This window comes from Gopherus flavomarginatus, chromosome 5, assembly GCF_025201925.1.
Source record: "Gopherus flavomarginatus isolate rGopFla2 chromosome 5, rGopFla2.mat.asm, whole genome shotgun sequence".
Taxonomy (NCBI): domain Eukaryota; kingdom Metazoa; phylum Chordata; order Testudines; family Testudinidae; genus Gopherus; species Gopherus flavomarginatus.
The window spans coordinates 133,395,768-133,412,923 of record NC_066621.1 but is presented as its reverse complement, the minus strand read 5'-3'; the positions used below and the strand labels follow the sequence as shown (position 1 = coordinate 133,412,923).

At 47.6% G+C, this 17,156-nt stretch overlaps 1 protein-coding gene across 6 annotated transcripts in view; it reads left to right on the top strand.

Annotated features, from left to right (window-relative positions):
* ATG2B (autophagy related 2B) overlaps positions 1–17,156 on the top strand; it is a 102,628-nt gene that overhangs the window by 59,950 nt on the left and 25,522 nt on the right. For all 6 annotated transcript variants that reach the window (XM_050954435.1, XM_050954436.1, XM_050954433.1 and 3 more), the window contains 5 exons: positions 8,519–8,599; positions 10,493–10,599; positions 10,823–10,915; positions 14,532–14,602; positions 16,941–17,017. In XM_050954435.1, coding sequence (XP_050810392.1) covers positions 8,519–8,599; positions 10,493–10,599; positions 10,823–10,915; positions 14,532–14,602; positions 16,941–17,017 — 429 coding nt within the window. The remainder of the gene's footprint in view (positions 1–8,518; positions 8,600–10,492; positions 10,600–10,822; positions 10,916–14,531; positions 14,603–16,940; positions 17,018–17,156) is intronic.

The following is a 17,156-nucleotide window of genomic DNA, read 5'->3' as shown; positions in this document are numbered from 1 at the left end:
GCTCATTGCCCCCTCAGAGCACAAACACAGAATATGTTGATGGAAAAAGAGAATCCATCCAGACCCACTTCAGGCAGCCAGCTGAAGCCCTGAGGCATGAGATTTTAGGAACATAAGACATAAAGCTCACTTATCACAAGCAACCCTGTCACATAGTCCCATTCATAAATTTGTCCAGCTGTCTCTGAAAACTAAATTAACTAATTGTTTGCCCCCACAACTCCTATTTGGAGGCTGTTCCAGAACCTCACTCTGATGGTTAGAAACCCTCTTCTAATTTCCAGCCTGAATTTGTTCATGGCCAGTTTATACCCATTTCTTCTTGTGCCAAGATTGTCCTTTAGTTTAAATAGCTCTTCACACTCGCTGATGTTTACTCCCCCCACCCCTTCTCCAGTATATTTATAGAAAGCAATCATATCCCTTCTCAGCCTTCATTTTGCTAGGCTAAACAAGCCAAGCCCTTTTTGTCCCCTCTCGTAAGATAAGTGTACCATTCTTCTTCGAGTGATTGCTCATATCCATTCCAGGTAGGTGTGCGCGCTGCGTGTGCACGTTTGCCGGAAACTTTTTTACCCTAGCAACTCCAGTGGGCCGGCAGGTCGCCCACTAGAGTGGTGCCACTATGGCACTTGATATATACCCCTGCCGGCCCACCCGCTCGTCAGTTCCTTCTTACCGCCGTGTCGGTTGCTGGAACTGTGGAGTGCAGCTTGCTGTCCTCCACGTCCCTAGCTCTCCCTTGTACACTGTTCGTAGTTGTAGTTGTAAATAGTTTCAAAAACAGTTTAAGGTAGTATAGTAGTTAGTTGTTTATTGTATATAGTTGTAGAACTTGTTCGCGGGTGGGCCATTGCCCTTCCCGGCGCCCGGCACCGGGCAAATGCCTGGTTCGTCGGGCTTCAAGCAGTGCTCGGCATGCAAAAGTCGATGCCGACTAGCGATCGCCACGACGCGTGCCTCAAGTGCCTGGGGGAATCGCACATCATTGAGAAGTGTCGTATATGCAAGGCCTTTAAGCCTTGCACAAAGAAGGAGAGGGATCAAAGACTCCACGCTCTCCTAATGGAAGCGGCACTGACTCTGGTACCGGCAGCGCAACCGGCCACTTCTACTCCGGCACCGGACCGCGCCGGCACCGGCAAGACTCCCCGGCACCGTCCATCCCCGGCACCGGGAGCCGATCCAAGACCCTCGATGTCTGCAACACCATCTAGGCAGGCTCGAGTGGAACGCCCGGCACCTACCTTGGCCACGGCACCGCCTACAGGGCTGCTGTCAACTCCGGGCCTGGAAGGTCCGTCGAGTCCGGCCCCTCCTAGCTCCCCCTTGAGATCGGAGGTCGAGCTGTTAGTCCCATCTACGCCGGAGACCTTCGCCTCGGCACGGGACTTGATAGTGCTCACTGAGCCATCGCAGCCTCAAACCACGGTACCCCCGGGGCGGGTAACCTCCAGAGGCAAACCAATGCTGAGAGCGCTGTCTCCGGAGTCCAGGCACCGATCGCCCCGGAGACGTGAACGCTCGCGCTCTGGGCGCCGCTCGGAGTCCCGGCACCGTTCTCCTCGGCGGTACCGGTCACACTCGTGGCGCCGATCGGCAACTGCACGGTCCCGGTCTGCCTCCTCTTACCACCGGCACTGAGACTCTAGGAGCCGTTCACCTCGGCGTTCAGCTCCTCGGTCGACCTCCCGGCACCGAGCCGGTGGTAGGTCCCGATCCCGGTCGACCTCCCGACACCGCGTCGGTGGCAGGTCCCGGTCCCCAGTGCCATCCCGGCACCGCGCTGAACGCAGATCGCGGTCACGCTCTCAGCACCGACCTCGAGGCAGATCCCGATCCGGATCCCGGTACCGACTACCACGCCATTCCTGGTCCCGATCCCGGCACCGGTACGACTCACGGTACCGATCCTCGGCACCGAGGAGATCGTCGGCGTCGGCATATAGAGAGGTCTTTCAAACTGGCTCGGCACCTTCATGGCCTTCAAGGGAACCATCCGTGTCCTATCAGGCGGAGAGCGCCTATATGCTGGGGCAGGACAGACACGCGGCCCTGTTTCAGGACCCTCCACCTCAAGAACGAGGGCCTCAGCAGTGGGGGTTTTGGACCCCCTGGGCGTACCGCCAAGCCCAGGGTCCGCAACATATCACTCCCCGCCCTGCGGCGGAACGCAGGCCACCAGAGGCAACGGTGTCTAGACCCCCTCCCTCCCCGGAAGCAGAGGACAGGTCCAGCCACCAGGACCCAGAACTCCCTCCAGAGATGGAGGTGCAGCCCCAGACAGAACCCCCCGTGGACGCTCTGTTACCAGGGGTCTCCTCGTCGTCTTCCCCTGATGAGGCAGTGGCAGGTACCTTGTCCTCCAGCCCTCCCCCTTTAGATCTTAGGGCACATCAGGACCTCCTCAGGCGCGTGGCGCAGAACCTGGACATTCAAGCAGAGGAGGTCTCTGAAATCAAGGACTCGGTGCTGAGCCCACCAGAGTGGCCCTGCCTTTCATCAAGACTATTCAGGCCAACGCCACCACTATCTGGCAGTCACCGGCCTCCATCCCTCCAACCGCTCGAGGAGTGGAAAGAAAGTACATGGCCCCCTCTAAGGGCTATGAATACTTACACGTTCACCCGACACCCTGCTCCCTTGTGGTCCAGTCGGTGAACGACAGGGAGCGCCATGGTCAAGAGGCCCCGGTGCCCAAGTCTAAGGAGGCGAGGCGGATGGACCTCCTGGGCCATAAGGTCTATTCAGCGGGAGCGCTACAGCTCAGGGTCTCGAACCAGCAGGCCCTCCTTAGCCGCTACTCTTTTAACTCCTGGGTAGTGGCGGGCAAATTTGCAGAGCTGTTACCGCAGGACGCGCGTCAGGAATTTACCACCATTCTTGACGAGGGCAAAAAGGTAGCGAGGACCTCGCTACAAGCCTCCTTAGATGCTGCGGACTCGGCCGCTCGGACCCTTGCCTCAGGGCTTACGATGCGCTTCATTTCCTGGCTCCAGGTCTCTGGCCTTCCGCCAGAGCTCCAGCATACTATCCAGGACCTCCCCTTCGAAGGCCAGGGCCTGTTTTCTGATAAGACAGACCCCAGACTAAAGGACCTTAAAGACAATAGGGTCATCATACGGTCTTTGGGGATGCATACACCTGCGACACAGCGCAGGCCCTTCCAGCAGCAGAACCAACAACAGCAGCGTCGGCCGTATCCTCAGTTCCGTCCGCGGCAGGACCTTAATAGGCGCCGCGGCAGGAACAATAGACGCAGACAGTCGGGTGGCCAAACGGGGCAAAACCAAGGCTCCGCCAAGGCCCCACCTGGACCCAAGCCTTCATTTTGAAGGTGCGCCTGAGGGCACAGTACCAATTTCCCCTTCGGATCCTTCCCCGCAGTTTCCCACCGTCTTTCATTTTTCCTCCAGGCGTGGACCCAAATAACATCGGACCGTTGGGTCTTGCGCACTGTGCAGGCCGGTTATCGCCTGCAGTTTTCATCGCCCCCCCCCCCCTCGTCCCTCTTCAGGGACCCCTCTCACGAGCAATTCCTCCGTCAGGAGGTGCAGATGCTCCTCGTCAAGGGAGCCATAGAGGAGGTTCCAGAGAGCGAGAAGGGCAAGGGGTTTTATTCCCGCTACTTTCTAATCCCCAAGTCCAAGGGGGGCCTCAGGCCTATCCTCGACTTGCGGGAACTCAACAAGTATATGGTGAAGTTGAAGTTCCGTATGGTATCCCTTGGGACCATCATCCCATCCCTGGATCCTGGAGACTGGTACGCCGCCCTCGACATGCAGGACGCTTACTTCCATATCACCATATCCCCCCAGCACAGGCTTTTCCTTCACTTTATGGTCGACCGCCAACATTATCAATTTGCGGTCCTCCCGTTTGGCCTCTCTACGGCCCCGAGGGTGTTCACGAAATGCATGGCTGTCGTCGTCGCATACCTTCGGCGGGGCCGCATTCACGTGTTCCCCTACCTCGACGACTGGCTGGTCCAGGGCACATCGGAGCTGCAGGTCCGCGACCACGTCCGCAGAATCAGCAGCCTCTTTGCTGCCCTAGGCCTCGTGATCAACTTGGACAAGTCTACTCTGCTCCCCACGCAGAGGATAGAGTTCATCGGGGCCGTTCTGGACTCTACCCTGGCCAGGGCCTTGCTACCCTTGCCCAGGTTCCAGTCGCTATCGGCCATCATTCTGCACTTGCAGGCGGCCCCGCTGACCTCTGTAAGAACATGTCTGGCCCTCCTGGGACATATGGCGGCCTGTATGTTCGTGACAGCGTATGCCCCACTCCGCATGAGGCCTCTTCAATCTTGGCTCATCGCGCAGTACCGGCCGGCCAGACATTCGTTGGACACAGTTGTCGCCGTCCCCCAAGGGGTACTGGACTCCCTTCGGTGGTGGCTGGACCAGTCCGTAGTCTGTGCAGGGCTCCCGTTCCATCCGCCCCAACCCTCGGCATCTCTGACGAACGGACGCCTCAGATCTGGGCTGGGGGGCACACAGCGGCGCTCGGAGAACTCAGGGCCTGTGGACCCCTCAGGAGCAGGACCTCCACATCAACGTACGGGAGTTGAGAGCGGTCCGTCTTGCTTGTCGAGCGTTCGTCCATCACCTTCAAGGTCGTTGTGTCGCGGTGTTAACCGACAACACGACGACCATGTTCTACATCAACAAGCAGGGCGGCACCAGGTCCTCTCCCCTATGTCACGAGGCGATGCGACTCTGGGAGTTTTGTATAGCCCAGGCCATTCACCTTTCCGCCTCCTATCTCCCGGGAGTACGAAACACTCTAGCGGATCGACTGAGCAGGTCCTTCTGCTCGCACGAGTGGTCCCTCCGCCCGGACATCGCCCTCTCACTCTTCCAGAGGTGGGGTCGTCCCCGGATGGACCTCTTCGCATCCAAGGAGAACAGGAAATGTCAGACATTCTGCTCCTTTCAGGGTCGGGAGCCCGGGTCGATAGCGGATGCCTTCCTGATCCCATGGGCGACCCATCTGTTTTACGCGTTCCCTCCCTTTCCGCTGGTACACAGGGTCCTCCTCAAGGTGCGCAGAGACAGAGCTCACGTGATCCTGATAGCTCCAGCGTAGGCCAGGCAACATTGGTACCCCATGTTGCTGGACCTCTCAGTAGCCAACCCAGTTGCCCTCCCCCTTCATCTGGACCTGATCACCCAGGACCACGGCAGGCTCTGTCACCCGGACCTTCGGTCTCTGCACCTTACGGCATGGCTCCTGCGTGGTTGACCGGCCCCGAGTTATGCTGCTCTACCCCGGTTCAGGAGGTTCTCCTGGGCAGTAGGAAGCCTTCCACCAGGGCTACTTACTCGGCTAAGTGGAAGCGTTTTTCCTGTTGGTGTTCGGAGAAAGGTTTTCTCCCTACGGAGGTTCCCATCACCACTATTCTGGACTACATCTGGTCCCTTAAGGCTCAGGGTCTGGCGTTATCGTCCCTTCATGTTCACCTAGCGGCTATCTCCACGTTTCATCCCGGAGGGGACGGGCGTTCCGTCTTCTCCCACCCTATGGTGGTGAGGTTCCTGAAGGGGCTGGAACGACTCTATCCGCAGGTCCGTCCTCCTGCCCCTTCATGGGATCTCAGCCTGGTCCTAATTTGGCTCATGGGCCCTCCATTTGAGCCGTTAGCGACTTGCTCCCTGCTCTACCTCTCATGGAAGACCGCCTTCCTAGTGGCCATCACCTCAGCTAGACGGACCCTCACAGTAGATCCCCCGTATACGGTCTTCCATAAAGACAAGATGCAGCTGAGACCACACCCTGCCTTTCTACCCAAGGTGGTCTCAGCTTTTCACATTAACCAGGAGATCTTCCTCCCCATCTTTTTCCCAAAGCCCCATTCGTCCCGCAGGGAGCAACAGCTCCACTTGCTAGATGTCCGTCGGGCGCTAGCATTTTATGGGGACAGGACCAAACTGTTCCGCAAGTCCCCCCAACTATTTGTGGCGGTAGCGGACCGGGTCAAGGGACTACCAGTTTCCTCGCAGAGGATATCTTCCTGGATTACCTCCTGTATCAGGACCTGTTATGACCTGGCCCACGTTCCTGCGGGCTGAGTGACTGCACACTCCACCAGGGCACAGGCGTCATCACTGGCTTTCCTTGCCCGCGTGCCGATCCAAGACATTTGTAGTGCGGCGACTTGGTCATCGGTCCACACATTCGCTTCCCATTACGCCCTGGTCCAGCAGTCCAGAGATGATGCGGCCTTTGGCTCTGCAGTGCTGCATGCCGCGACTTCTCACTCTGACCCCACCGCCTAGGTAAGGCTTGGGATTCACCTACCTGGAATGGATATGAGCAATCACTCGAAGAAGAAAAGACGGTTACTCACCTTTGTAACTGGTGTTCTTCGAGATGTGTTGCTCATATCCATTCCACACCCGCCCTCCTTCCCCACTGTCGGAGTAGCTGGCAAGAAGGAACTGAGGAGCGGGCGGGCCGGCAGGGGTATATATCAAGTGCCATAGTGGCGCCACTCTAGGGGGCGACCTGCCGGCCCACTGGAGTTGCTAGGGTAAAAAAGTTTCCGGCAAACGTGCACGCATGGTGCGCACACCTACCTGGAATGGATATGAGCAACACATCTCGAAGAACACCAGTTACAAAGTTGAGTAACCGTCTTTTCCTCTGATCATCATAGTAGCTCTTCTCTGCACCTTTTGTAAATTGAATTAATCTTTCTTGAACATGGGTAGCCAAAATTGTACACCGTATTCCAAATGAGATCTTACCAGTGCCTTATAAAATGGCATTAATACTTTATTTCTACTGGAAATGCCTCTCCTGATAAGTCTTAGGATAGTATGTGTTTTTTTTCATAGCCACAGCACATTGAGTCATCCTGTGATCATCCATCTCTCTTCCTCTGCCACTTCCAACTGTTAAACCCTCAATTTACAGCTGAAATTCTTATTATTAGGCTCTAGGTACATGGCCTCGAACTTTGTACTATTGAATTTCAACCTATATCTGTTCCTTTCAGTCTTCAAGGTCGTCCAGATCTTCCTGTATAATATTCTAATCCTTCTCTGTAATGATGATGCTTCCCAACTTTTGTATTAGAAAATTTCACTAGCATACTACTATTTTATGTATCACCAAGTGTTCATTGAGGAACTCCCATTAGTAAACTCCCTCTAGTTGAAGAATTCACCTTTCAGCACAACCCATTGCCGGTTCCTTATCCCACCTTAGAATTCTTGTACTAATCTTCATCTTCTGGAATTTGACAAATAATTTTCCCTGTAATAGCATGTCAAATACTTTACGGAAGTTGAAGTATTTAGATCTTTCCCTTATTTAAAAAAAAAAAAGGGTTATCTTCTCAACACAGAGTAGGGAGTGACCCCTTGTTGTCAGGCTCGATGAGCACTATGCCCTCCCCAGTTCAACATTAAGCACAAGAAAGGAGGAAAAGAGAAAATTCAGGTCAGAACTTGACTTCAGTTGTCAGTCCACAGTGAATCAGCAAAATCTAAGAATAAATGGGAACTAGCCAAAAGCTTGCCTAAGCCTAATCTGTCTCTGAAGGAGGAAAAGTTGTGTCACTCGTAAAAAAGGGAAAATCTAGTACCCTCAGATCATCTTATCTGTAGAGGAGTCTGAGCCTCCAGCCCTGGAGAGGAAGAAACGAGGAAAAGCTCTTTCCTCTGTACCAGTGTGAGTTCATGCTCTGTTGCCCTAGGGCAATTCAGAGACTTCTGAAGTAAGTGACTGATGAAATGGAAAGTGAGACAACAGTGAGTACTTTCCATCAGCCTCTAAGAAAAACGTCTGAATTCTTTCCATCCAGTTATAGGAAATGTGGTTAAGTCAGAGTGGGAGCAAATGAGAGAATTTTGAAGCAAAAGACAGAAAGACCCTACGATCAACAAAGCAGAAGAGGCAGGCCTGCAGAACATTATTAAAAAAAAAAAAAAAAAAAAAGTCAATCACTTTGTGGCTTCTCCTCTTAGAATGGCTGCCAGGTTCCACCCTAGATGTGGTTGCATGTCAGCTGGTTTTGAGTGATCCCTGTGAATATAGTCTGTAAAGTGCCTTGGGATATTTCAGGGCAAAAGATGCTATGTGTACTTACAGATAGATGGTTATATTATTACTTAAAACTAGAAAAATCTATTACTTTTAAATAATAGTGTGTTTTGTTTGTTCATTACAGTGTAGCTTCTTGGCCTATTTTGGTCTTCACAGTACTGTTTAGAACAGCACCCCTGAATGATAGTGGTTTGATATTCATAAAATATTATTTTACAAAAAGGGTTAGACTGTGTTAACCATGATTTCAATGATGTGACTATTGATGCATAGTATTTATCTTCTTGAAATAGTATCTTACTGAATTCAGACTTATGACCCAATCATGTCCCCCTTGAATGGTGGTGGGAGTCCTGCTGTTGACTTAAATGGGAACAAGACAAAACCAACAGTTCAGAGTTCCAAATCTCAAAACATATACACTAATTTAATGTACACTAATTTGCATAACTTTTCTATGCAGGAATTTCTAGTTGCTGTTGGGCTGAGAGGAGCCACTCTCCAGCACAGAGTATTGCCTTCAGGTCTAAGCTGGCATGAACAGGTCAGGTTAATGTAATTTTCTTGATTTCATGCTTAATTTCAGTTTTACTACTGATTGTTTTAAAGATTGAACTGATCCTTCATGAAAAATCTTTGTCTTTTGGCTTTGTGTTTGACTCAATATCACTATCTTACGGAATTCTCAGAAGTGTTATTGCTGTCCTTTTGACATTCTTTCCCCTCTTGCCTCCAGAGCATTGCTAGAGTTTGATCTTGTTGTGAAATCCTTATCTGTGTCATTATTTCCCATCTCACTTGCAACAATTCCCCCTACTATGATCATTCTGAATCCTACCCTTTCAACTTTAGGAAATCCAGAATGTTGACCTCAAACTGCTCTCTCACTATTAGGTAGAAGATCTCAACACACCTGCTTGATTATGTTCACCACTTTCACGTCCACCTCTGAATCCTATAATATAAATAATTCTCAACTTAAAAAAAAGGCTATTGAGGGACTCTCTCCACTTCAGATCTGCAACCCTATAACTGTCTTCATTTCCATCTGCTCATTTAATTTATTAAATCACTTCTCTCCTATCTCTTACCCACAACTAGCTTGAATAGTAGTAGTTGGAATAAAAAACATTGGAGCAGGAGTGAATGACTGATTAAATATAAGCCTGTAATGCCAGACTGCAGTAGAATAAAAGGCTATATTGAGATATGTGAATATAGAGGTTCAGGATATAGCACACATGACTAGAGAGAAAATTCCTGAGTGCACAGAACTGAGGTGAGAGCCTTATCTGGAACACCTTTGGGTAGCACCTCTTTATAAAAAGGATAGCAATAAACTAGGGGGCAAGAGCTGCAAAGAAAATGATGGACTGTATCGTACATGAGGGAGGTTTGAAGAAACGTAACATTTGTATCTTAAATTAAAGGAGAGAACAAATACTTGAAAGGAGTAAATGTAGAGGAGTAAACTCAAATAGTATTACAATGAAATGTTGACCTTTCAACTAAAGATGGGCAAGATTAGACGAGAGAGCAAATTTTCCTAATAGTAAAAACTTGTCAGGAGTGGGTTCAAACCAAATTAGTGGGGGGTAAATAGACTCTAGGGAATAATATAGATTATTAGGTGGAGATATGGTAGAGGTCTATAAAATCATGAATGATGTGGAGAAAATGAATAAGGAAGTGTTATTTATCTCTTCACATAACACAAGAACCAGGGGTCACCCAATGAAATTAATAGGTAGCAGGTTTAAAACAAACAAAAATAAATACTTCTACACAGTATGCACAGTCAACTTGTGGAAGTCTTTGCCAGGGGCTGTTGTGGCAGCCAAAACTATAACTGGATTCAAAAAAGAATTACATAAGTTCATGGAGGATAGGTCCTTGAATGGCTATTAGCCAAGGTGGTCAGGGACTCAACCCCATCCTTTGGGTGTTCCTAAGCCTCTGGCTGCCAGATGCTGGGACTGAATGAGAGGGGATGGATAACTTGATGATTTCCTTATTCTGTTGAATACCTTTTGAAGCATCTGGCATTGTCCACTATTGGAAGACAGTTTATTAGACTAGATGGACCATTAGTCTGATCCAGTGTGGTCATTCTTAAGTTCTTGCATCCTTATGTAGAAACTAACATGAACTTCTGTAGTTGTTGGGTTGGATTAAAAGGTTTCCATTTCTACTGTCTAATTCTCAACAGTTTGAGGATTTCCTTCTCATACGTTCTGCCCCTTTTACATAGAACATTCTCCCTTCCTTTCAACTACTGAGTAAATGCCCCCTTAATATTTTGAGTATCTCCCCCTCATCTTCTCTCTCTCAAACATTTTGTTATAGTATGTATTAAGGATTATCTCTCTTAAAAATCCATGTTGTTTACTAAAATAGCATATATTGGAAGATCATAATCGTATTTTTGTGATTGTAGATTTTATATTTTTTGAATATTTCTGATGAGCCTGTTTTGGGATATAATCCTCCAGCTTCCATTACAACTTTTCATATACACCTCTGGAGTTGTGCTCTTGATTACAGGTAAATAAAATGAATGTGTGTTTGTCTCCTTATGGTACTGTAACTGTTTAGTAAAATACTCTTTAGGAATGCTCTAGTTTACATATCAGAATGCATATTTGTCCAGGCTTGTTTTGAAGAAAATTTTATAACTAAAACTAGTTTATCAACCTTTAAGATTGCATTGTTGCATTTCTAAATATGTAGGATGTATTATAATTTTTTCTCCTTTTTTTGTTGTTAGACCTTTGTTTTTGCCAACCAGATCTCTACTTACTGTTGAAACTTTCAGCATTTCCAGTAACGTTGCACTGGATAAGTCCTCTTCTACTCTCAGGTATAAATTAGAGTTCTTAAAATATGGAAGCTCACATAACCATTGTAGCCTTTATTTCTTCTTCGAGTGCTTGCTCATGTCCATTCCATGTTAGGTGGTATGGCACACATGCACAGTTGCCCAAGATTGTTCCTTCAGTGATGTCCATCGGGCTGGTTCTAGCACCCGTTGTACTTGGTGCTTACCGTTCCTGCCCAGGTCCTCACCTCCCTAGATCAATGGAGGGGACCCCTGGTTGGTAGGCTTGGGATTCCCTTTGTCAAACCCTATGTCTGAGTATCCCTAATCTTGGATACATCCAAGCTAGGTTGGGGCGTTCACCTGGAGCACCTCAGGAATCAAGATTTGTGGTCCCAGGAGGAACTCTCCTTATATATAAATCTCAGAGAGCTTGGTGGGGTCCGCCTAGCATGTTTTTTATCCCAGATTTCAGGCAAGCTTATGCAAGCCCTTACGGACAACATGGCAGCCATGTTTTACATCAACAAGCAGAGAGAGGCATGTTCTTTCCACTGTCAAGAGGCCATTTGCTTATGGGAATTCTGCGTAAAGCACTCAATCTCACCTTCCAGGAGCTCAGAACAATCTGGCAGATCACCTCAGCAGATCTTTCTCCTCTCACAATGAGTGGTCCTTTCATCCCAATATAGTCAGGACCATCTTCCAGCAGCAGGTGACTCCCCTCAGAGACCTGTTTGCAACCAGGCAAAACAGAAAGTGTCAGTAGTTTTGATCTCTATGCAGACGCAGCCCGGGCTTGCTCACAGATGCCTGCTCCCCTGGACAAAGCACCTGTTCTATGTGTTTTCCCCCATTCCTCTCATGCACAGTCTTACTCAAAGTCAAGCACAACAGACAGAATGTTATTCTTGTGGCCCTAGCATGGCCATGCCAGCACTGGTTCAAAATGTTATTGGACCTGTCAGTAGTGACCCCAGTGCTGCTCCCTCCCCTTCAGACCTGATCTTGCATGATCATGTCTGATTGCTCTACCTAAACCTCAAGGCCCTCCACCTGACCACCTGGAAGCTCCATGGTTAAACCCAGCAGAGCTGGCCTGTTTGGAGCAAATCTGCCAGATATTGCTAGTTAGTAGGAAACCATCTACTAGAGTGACTTACCTCGCCAACTGGAAGCATTTCTCCGTGTGGTCGTCCCAGTGAGGCATCTCACCTTCTAGGTCACCTCTCCAGTTTGTGCTGGAGTATCTGCTTCATCTGAAACATCAGGGCCTACTCATCTCATCAGTTAAGGTACAGCTAGCGACTATTTCAGTCTTTCGCCCTTCGGTGGATGGTAGGTCATTTTTTTCCTCACAAAATGTCCATTCACTTCCTCAGGGGCTTAGAGAGACTATATCTGCAGATTCGTGAGCTCATTCCCCCATGAGACCTAAACCTGGTCCTGTCAGGATTCACAGGCCTTTGAGCTGTTGGCATCATTCCCCTTGTACCTCTCCTGGAAGGTTGCCTTCCTAGTAGCGATTACCTTGGTCAGGAGGGTCTCAGATATCAGGGCCCTTATGTCAGAAACCCTGTATATAGTGTTCTTTAAGGACAAGGTTCAACTTCACCACGCGTTCCTTCTGAAGGTATTGCAGTTTCACAATAATCAGGCTATCTTTCTGCCAGTATTCTTCCTGAAACTGTACAAGAATAGAGAGGAGCAGTGTCTCCACACATTGGATGTTAGGCATGCCCTGGCCTTCTATACAGAAAGGGCCAAACAGTTCCATACATCCACGCAGTTCTTTGTGGCAATAGCAGACAGAATGAAAGGTCTGCCAGTTTTGGCCCAAAGAATTTCATCCTGGATCACTTCCTGCATTCGCTTGGGCTATGAGCAGGTTGGGTGCTCCATCTCCTGCCATCTGCACTGCCCACTCAATGAGAGCTCAAACTTCCTCAGCGGCGTTTCTGACCCAGATTCCAATCCAGGTATTTGCAGAGCAGTGACCTGGTCTTCAGTTCATATTTTTTCATCCTACTACGCCATCACCCAGCAGGCTAGAGATGATTCTGGGTTTGGTAGAGCAGTGTTGCAATCCTCATATCCATGAACTCTGAGCCCACCTCTTAAGGTACTGCTTGGGTGTCACTTAACGTGGAATGGACACGAGCAGGCACTTGAAGAAAAAGCGGTTACTAACTTTTCTGTGATTGTTTTTCTTTGAGATATGTTGTTCATGTCCATTCCACAACCCATCCTCCTCCCCCTCTTTCGGAGTTAGCCAGTAAGAAGGAACTGAGAAGGTGTGGCGTGGCCAGGCCCCTTATACCGGCACATGCATGCTCAGCACCAGAGGGTACTAGAGCCTGCCCAACAGACACCACTGAGGGAAAAATTTCCATCAACTGTGCACTCAGCGTGTGCACGCCAACTAACATGGAATGGATGACAGCAACACATCTCAAAGAACAACAGTTACAGAAAGGTTAGTAACCATTTTTTCTGTCATTTATGGAGAAAAATATTCTCCTTGAATGGAGAATTACATTTATTCCAGACTATGTATTATACTTTGCCTGGATATAATCCTGGGTTGGCTTAAATCCATTGTTCTTGAGTGCATTGTTTGTCTCATTGCTAATTGTTGTTGTGATACCTTTAAATATGCTTGAAAAATATTGTAAAATCAGGTGTTTGTGTGTGGGCTGCTGAGTGTGGTGGCATCTTCAAATCTCTAGAACAAGGATTTGTTTAGGTCAGGTTGGATAGTAGATAAAGAAATACATAATAGTTATAGCTCATCCTAAATTAATATTGTTATTCCCCTATTTTTACTTGAGTATTGGTTCTTTAGTATTTTTATTGGATTTAAAGCCTGTTCCTATTGTGGTGTCCTTTTAAATGGTCTTGTAATAGTGCTGTATTCTGGAAATAAATTTTATGTTATGTTGTTAAAAAATATTTTAAAGCTCTACCATATGGTAAAGGAAAGCTGTACTGCCTTCCAAGGAATCTACTCATCATTCCCAGAAGGATCTAGGGCAGCGGTCCCCAAACTTTTGAGGGTCACCCCCCACCCCGCCTTACCCTTGTCTGTGCCCGGCTGGGAGCAGGGCCCCTGCTCCGGGGTGGGGTGGGGTGCAGGACTGATGTGGACAGAGACACGGGCTGAGGCTGGGGCTGCAGTTGGGGGTGAGCCTTGGGGCAGGAGTGGCTCTGTGATGGGGGCCAGCAGCCGGCCTATGGCCAGGTGCAGCTCTGCCCCTGGCCTCAGCCCCAGGCTGGGAACGAAGCCACAGCCAGTGGCCAAGGCTGGGGTCTGGCGTGGGGCCGGGAGCAGAGCTGCGCTGAGGCTGGTGACAGGGCCAGCCCCACAGTTTGGGGACCTCTGATCTAGGGAGACTACATGTAGCCCTGGATAATTGACAACCCCACAAAAGGTTAAACTGATGGTAGTAAAAATTTAAATTATTTTATTCTCCAATAATCATCTCCATGCCCTTACAGCCAGATGAAAGGATAATTATTAAAAACTGTTACAATAGAGAGTAAAAACTTTAGGATTTAAATATGTTCTGGCTTTTTACGTAATGTCATATAATTTACTTTGAGTGTGAAGTGCACAGTTTTTAACCGGCCATTTTTTCCCCCCATTTTTCTCCTGTAGAATAATCTTGGATGAGGCTGCTTTACATTTGTCTGACAAGTGCAACACTGTTACAGTGAATCTGCAGAGAGGTAAGGGTGTTTTAGAAGCAATGGTAACCATATGCTAACCTTATAAATATAGCCTTCAAAATTTAAAGAAATCCACAGAAATATTAAAAACAGTCCAATAGGCTACTGGAGAAGAGAGCTGGGTTAATAGTGAGCAGCAAGTTAGACTTGAGTGTGTAATGTAGTATAGCAGAAAAATGTATGTGCAAGGTCATGTCACAGAACAAGGAAATAAAAGTTCTTTTCTATATGGCTCTAGAAGGTTCTCTTGGAGCATTTGGGTGGCCTATTCCATGGAACCTGGTTCAATACAGAAATAAAACCCCCTCCGTCCACACATTTCTAGTTGTCACCTGCCACTCCACACCGGAACCCATATGGCGTATCATCAAACAACTAAAATCCATACTCAAAGGGGCCCCATCCTGAAAGAAATCTTTTCTGAACCCCCTCTTCTGGCCTTCAAACAGCCCCCTAGCCTCTCCAAGTTCATTATCAGAAGCAAGCTCTCCACAGACAAGGGGACACCAACTCAAAGCAGCACCAGACCCTACAAGTACACATACAAAACCTACAGACATATCTCCATTACTACAATGATCAGCATCCCCCCACAACATACCTTTCAAGATCCATGGCTTCTTTGTGTGGTATACCTCATCCAGTGCACTAAATGCCCCAATAACAATTATGTGGATGAAACTAGACAATCACTACAATCTCAAATGAACTTACACAGGAAAATGATAAAAGACAGAAATACCCTATCACCTGTGGGTGAATTTTTTTCTCAAAGAGATCACTTTCTATCTGACCTATCAGTCCTCATCCTGCACAACATAGTCAAAAGTCGAGCCTGGCAGCTTAAATACATAACTTTGCTAGACACTAGAAGTCATAGTCTTAATCAAGACACTGGATTTATGGCTTATTACAGCAATCTATAACCCACTAAGCCCCTTTTTGTCTAATGACTACACGAGTATTAACTGCCCACTGCACCTTGAATGGTCTCTTACAATATATGCTAACTACTTCTGCTAAATTGTCTGTTCAATCTTGCATTTAGCTGTGACACTCTTAGTACCTTTCCCTGGCTGAAAGAAGAGCTCTGTGTAACTTGAAAGCTTGTCTCTCTCTCCAACTGAACTTGGTTCAATAAAAGATATTACCCCACCACCACCTCAAATATCCTAAGACCACCATAGCTACAACGCTGTGTACATCTATGTAGAAATGTGAAACTCTCTGTTAAAGTAAGGCAATGTAGTGGAAGGTACACATGTGCATGAACATGTGTATGTATACATCAGTGTTAGATTCTTAAAAAAAGAAGTGCCAGAGTTCCCCAGACCCAGCTTCCCAGTCCAGAAAGATAGATGGCAGCTGAGTAACCTGGGCAGAACAAGTGGGACACCCTCTTTGTCCCTTCATACCTGACTTCCTGCTCCAGAAGGAGAGATGGTGACTTGGTAACATGGACGTCCCTGTTAACTGTGATACCGTCTCTTCTTTCAGAGCAGGCGTGAGCAGATGGTGTCCTTGCCTTCTTCACCTCTTCCACTTTGGGCCATTCTGGAAGGAGATGTGGCAGCTCAGTAGCCTGGGCCACCCAAGTTACTGAGCCACATCTCTCCTTCTGGAGCAGGAATCTACGTCAGAAGTATTCTTATTTTTCTCTATTTGTTGCTTTTTTTCTGTCCTCCTATCCCCCAATATTAATGCTGATATTTACCCAGAAAACTGAAGTTAAAATTTTCCACTGATTTTTCACCCATTTTTTTTGAAATTTTGTAATAAACATCAATAAATTCACAGGAGATTTTAAACAAAATAAAAAGCAGAAATGAAGAGCCTTGCTTGTGGGTTAAGGTTTTTAAAGGGCTGTTTCTGAGGAAGTGGTTAGGCCACTAGCCTAGAACTGATAAGCCAGTTCAGCTCCATCAGCTCACTGTTTTATGCTGCCTTTTGGCACCCTACTCCATAACGCACAGGCAGGGGCCAGGATTGGGCAGGGTGTGCAGTACTCTACTTGATTCTTAGCTGGCAAAGTAATTCTTGTTTTGGCCCCATCTGACCAAGAACTGGGGAAATGGAAAGGTAGCTTAAAACCACCATTCTCCTCTTCTCTCTGCTGAACCAAGTTTAAACTAGAAACAGCTGAGGATTGAGCCCAGAGAGCTCCTCTGATCTAAGGCAACACAGGAATGTAAAATGTGTTGACAAGACCAAAATCAACAAAATTTAGTTCATTGTGCTTCTTAACAGAGATTAATAATGGGTGATTTAAAAAAAACAACAGAATTTAAGATGACATTTGATGTTGAGCAGTGTTTAAAATAGTTATTTTAACTTTCAGATTATATTCGTGTTATGGATATGGGACTCTTGGAACTGACTATAACAGCAGTAAAACCTGGTTCTGATGGGGAGAGAGTAAGTACTTAAAATAAAAATAATAAAATAATAATGTTAAACCTAAATGATAAAAATACATCTTTTGCATTTTGATTTTAAAATGTTTTGAAAAGCTTAAATCGCATTTAGGATCAAATCCTACTTAACAGTTTAAAAA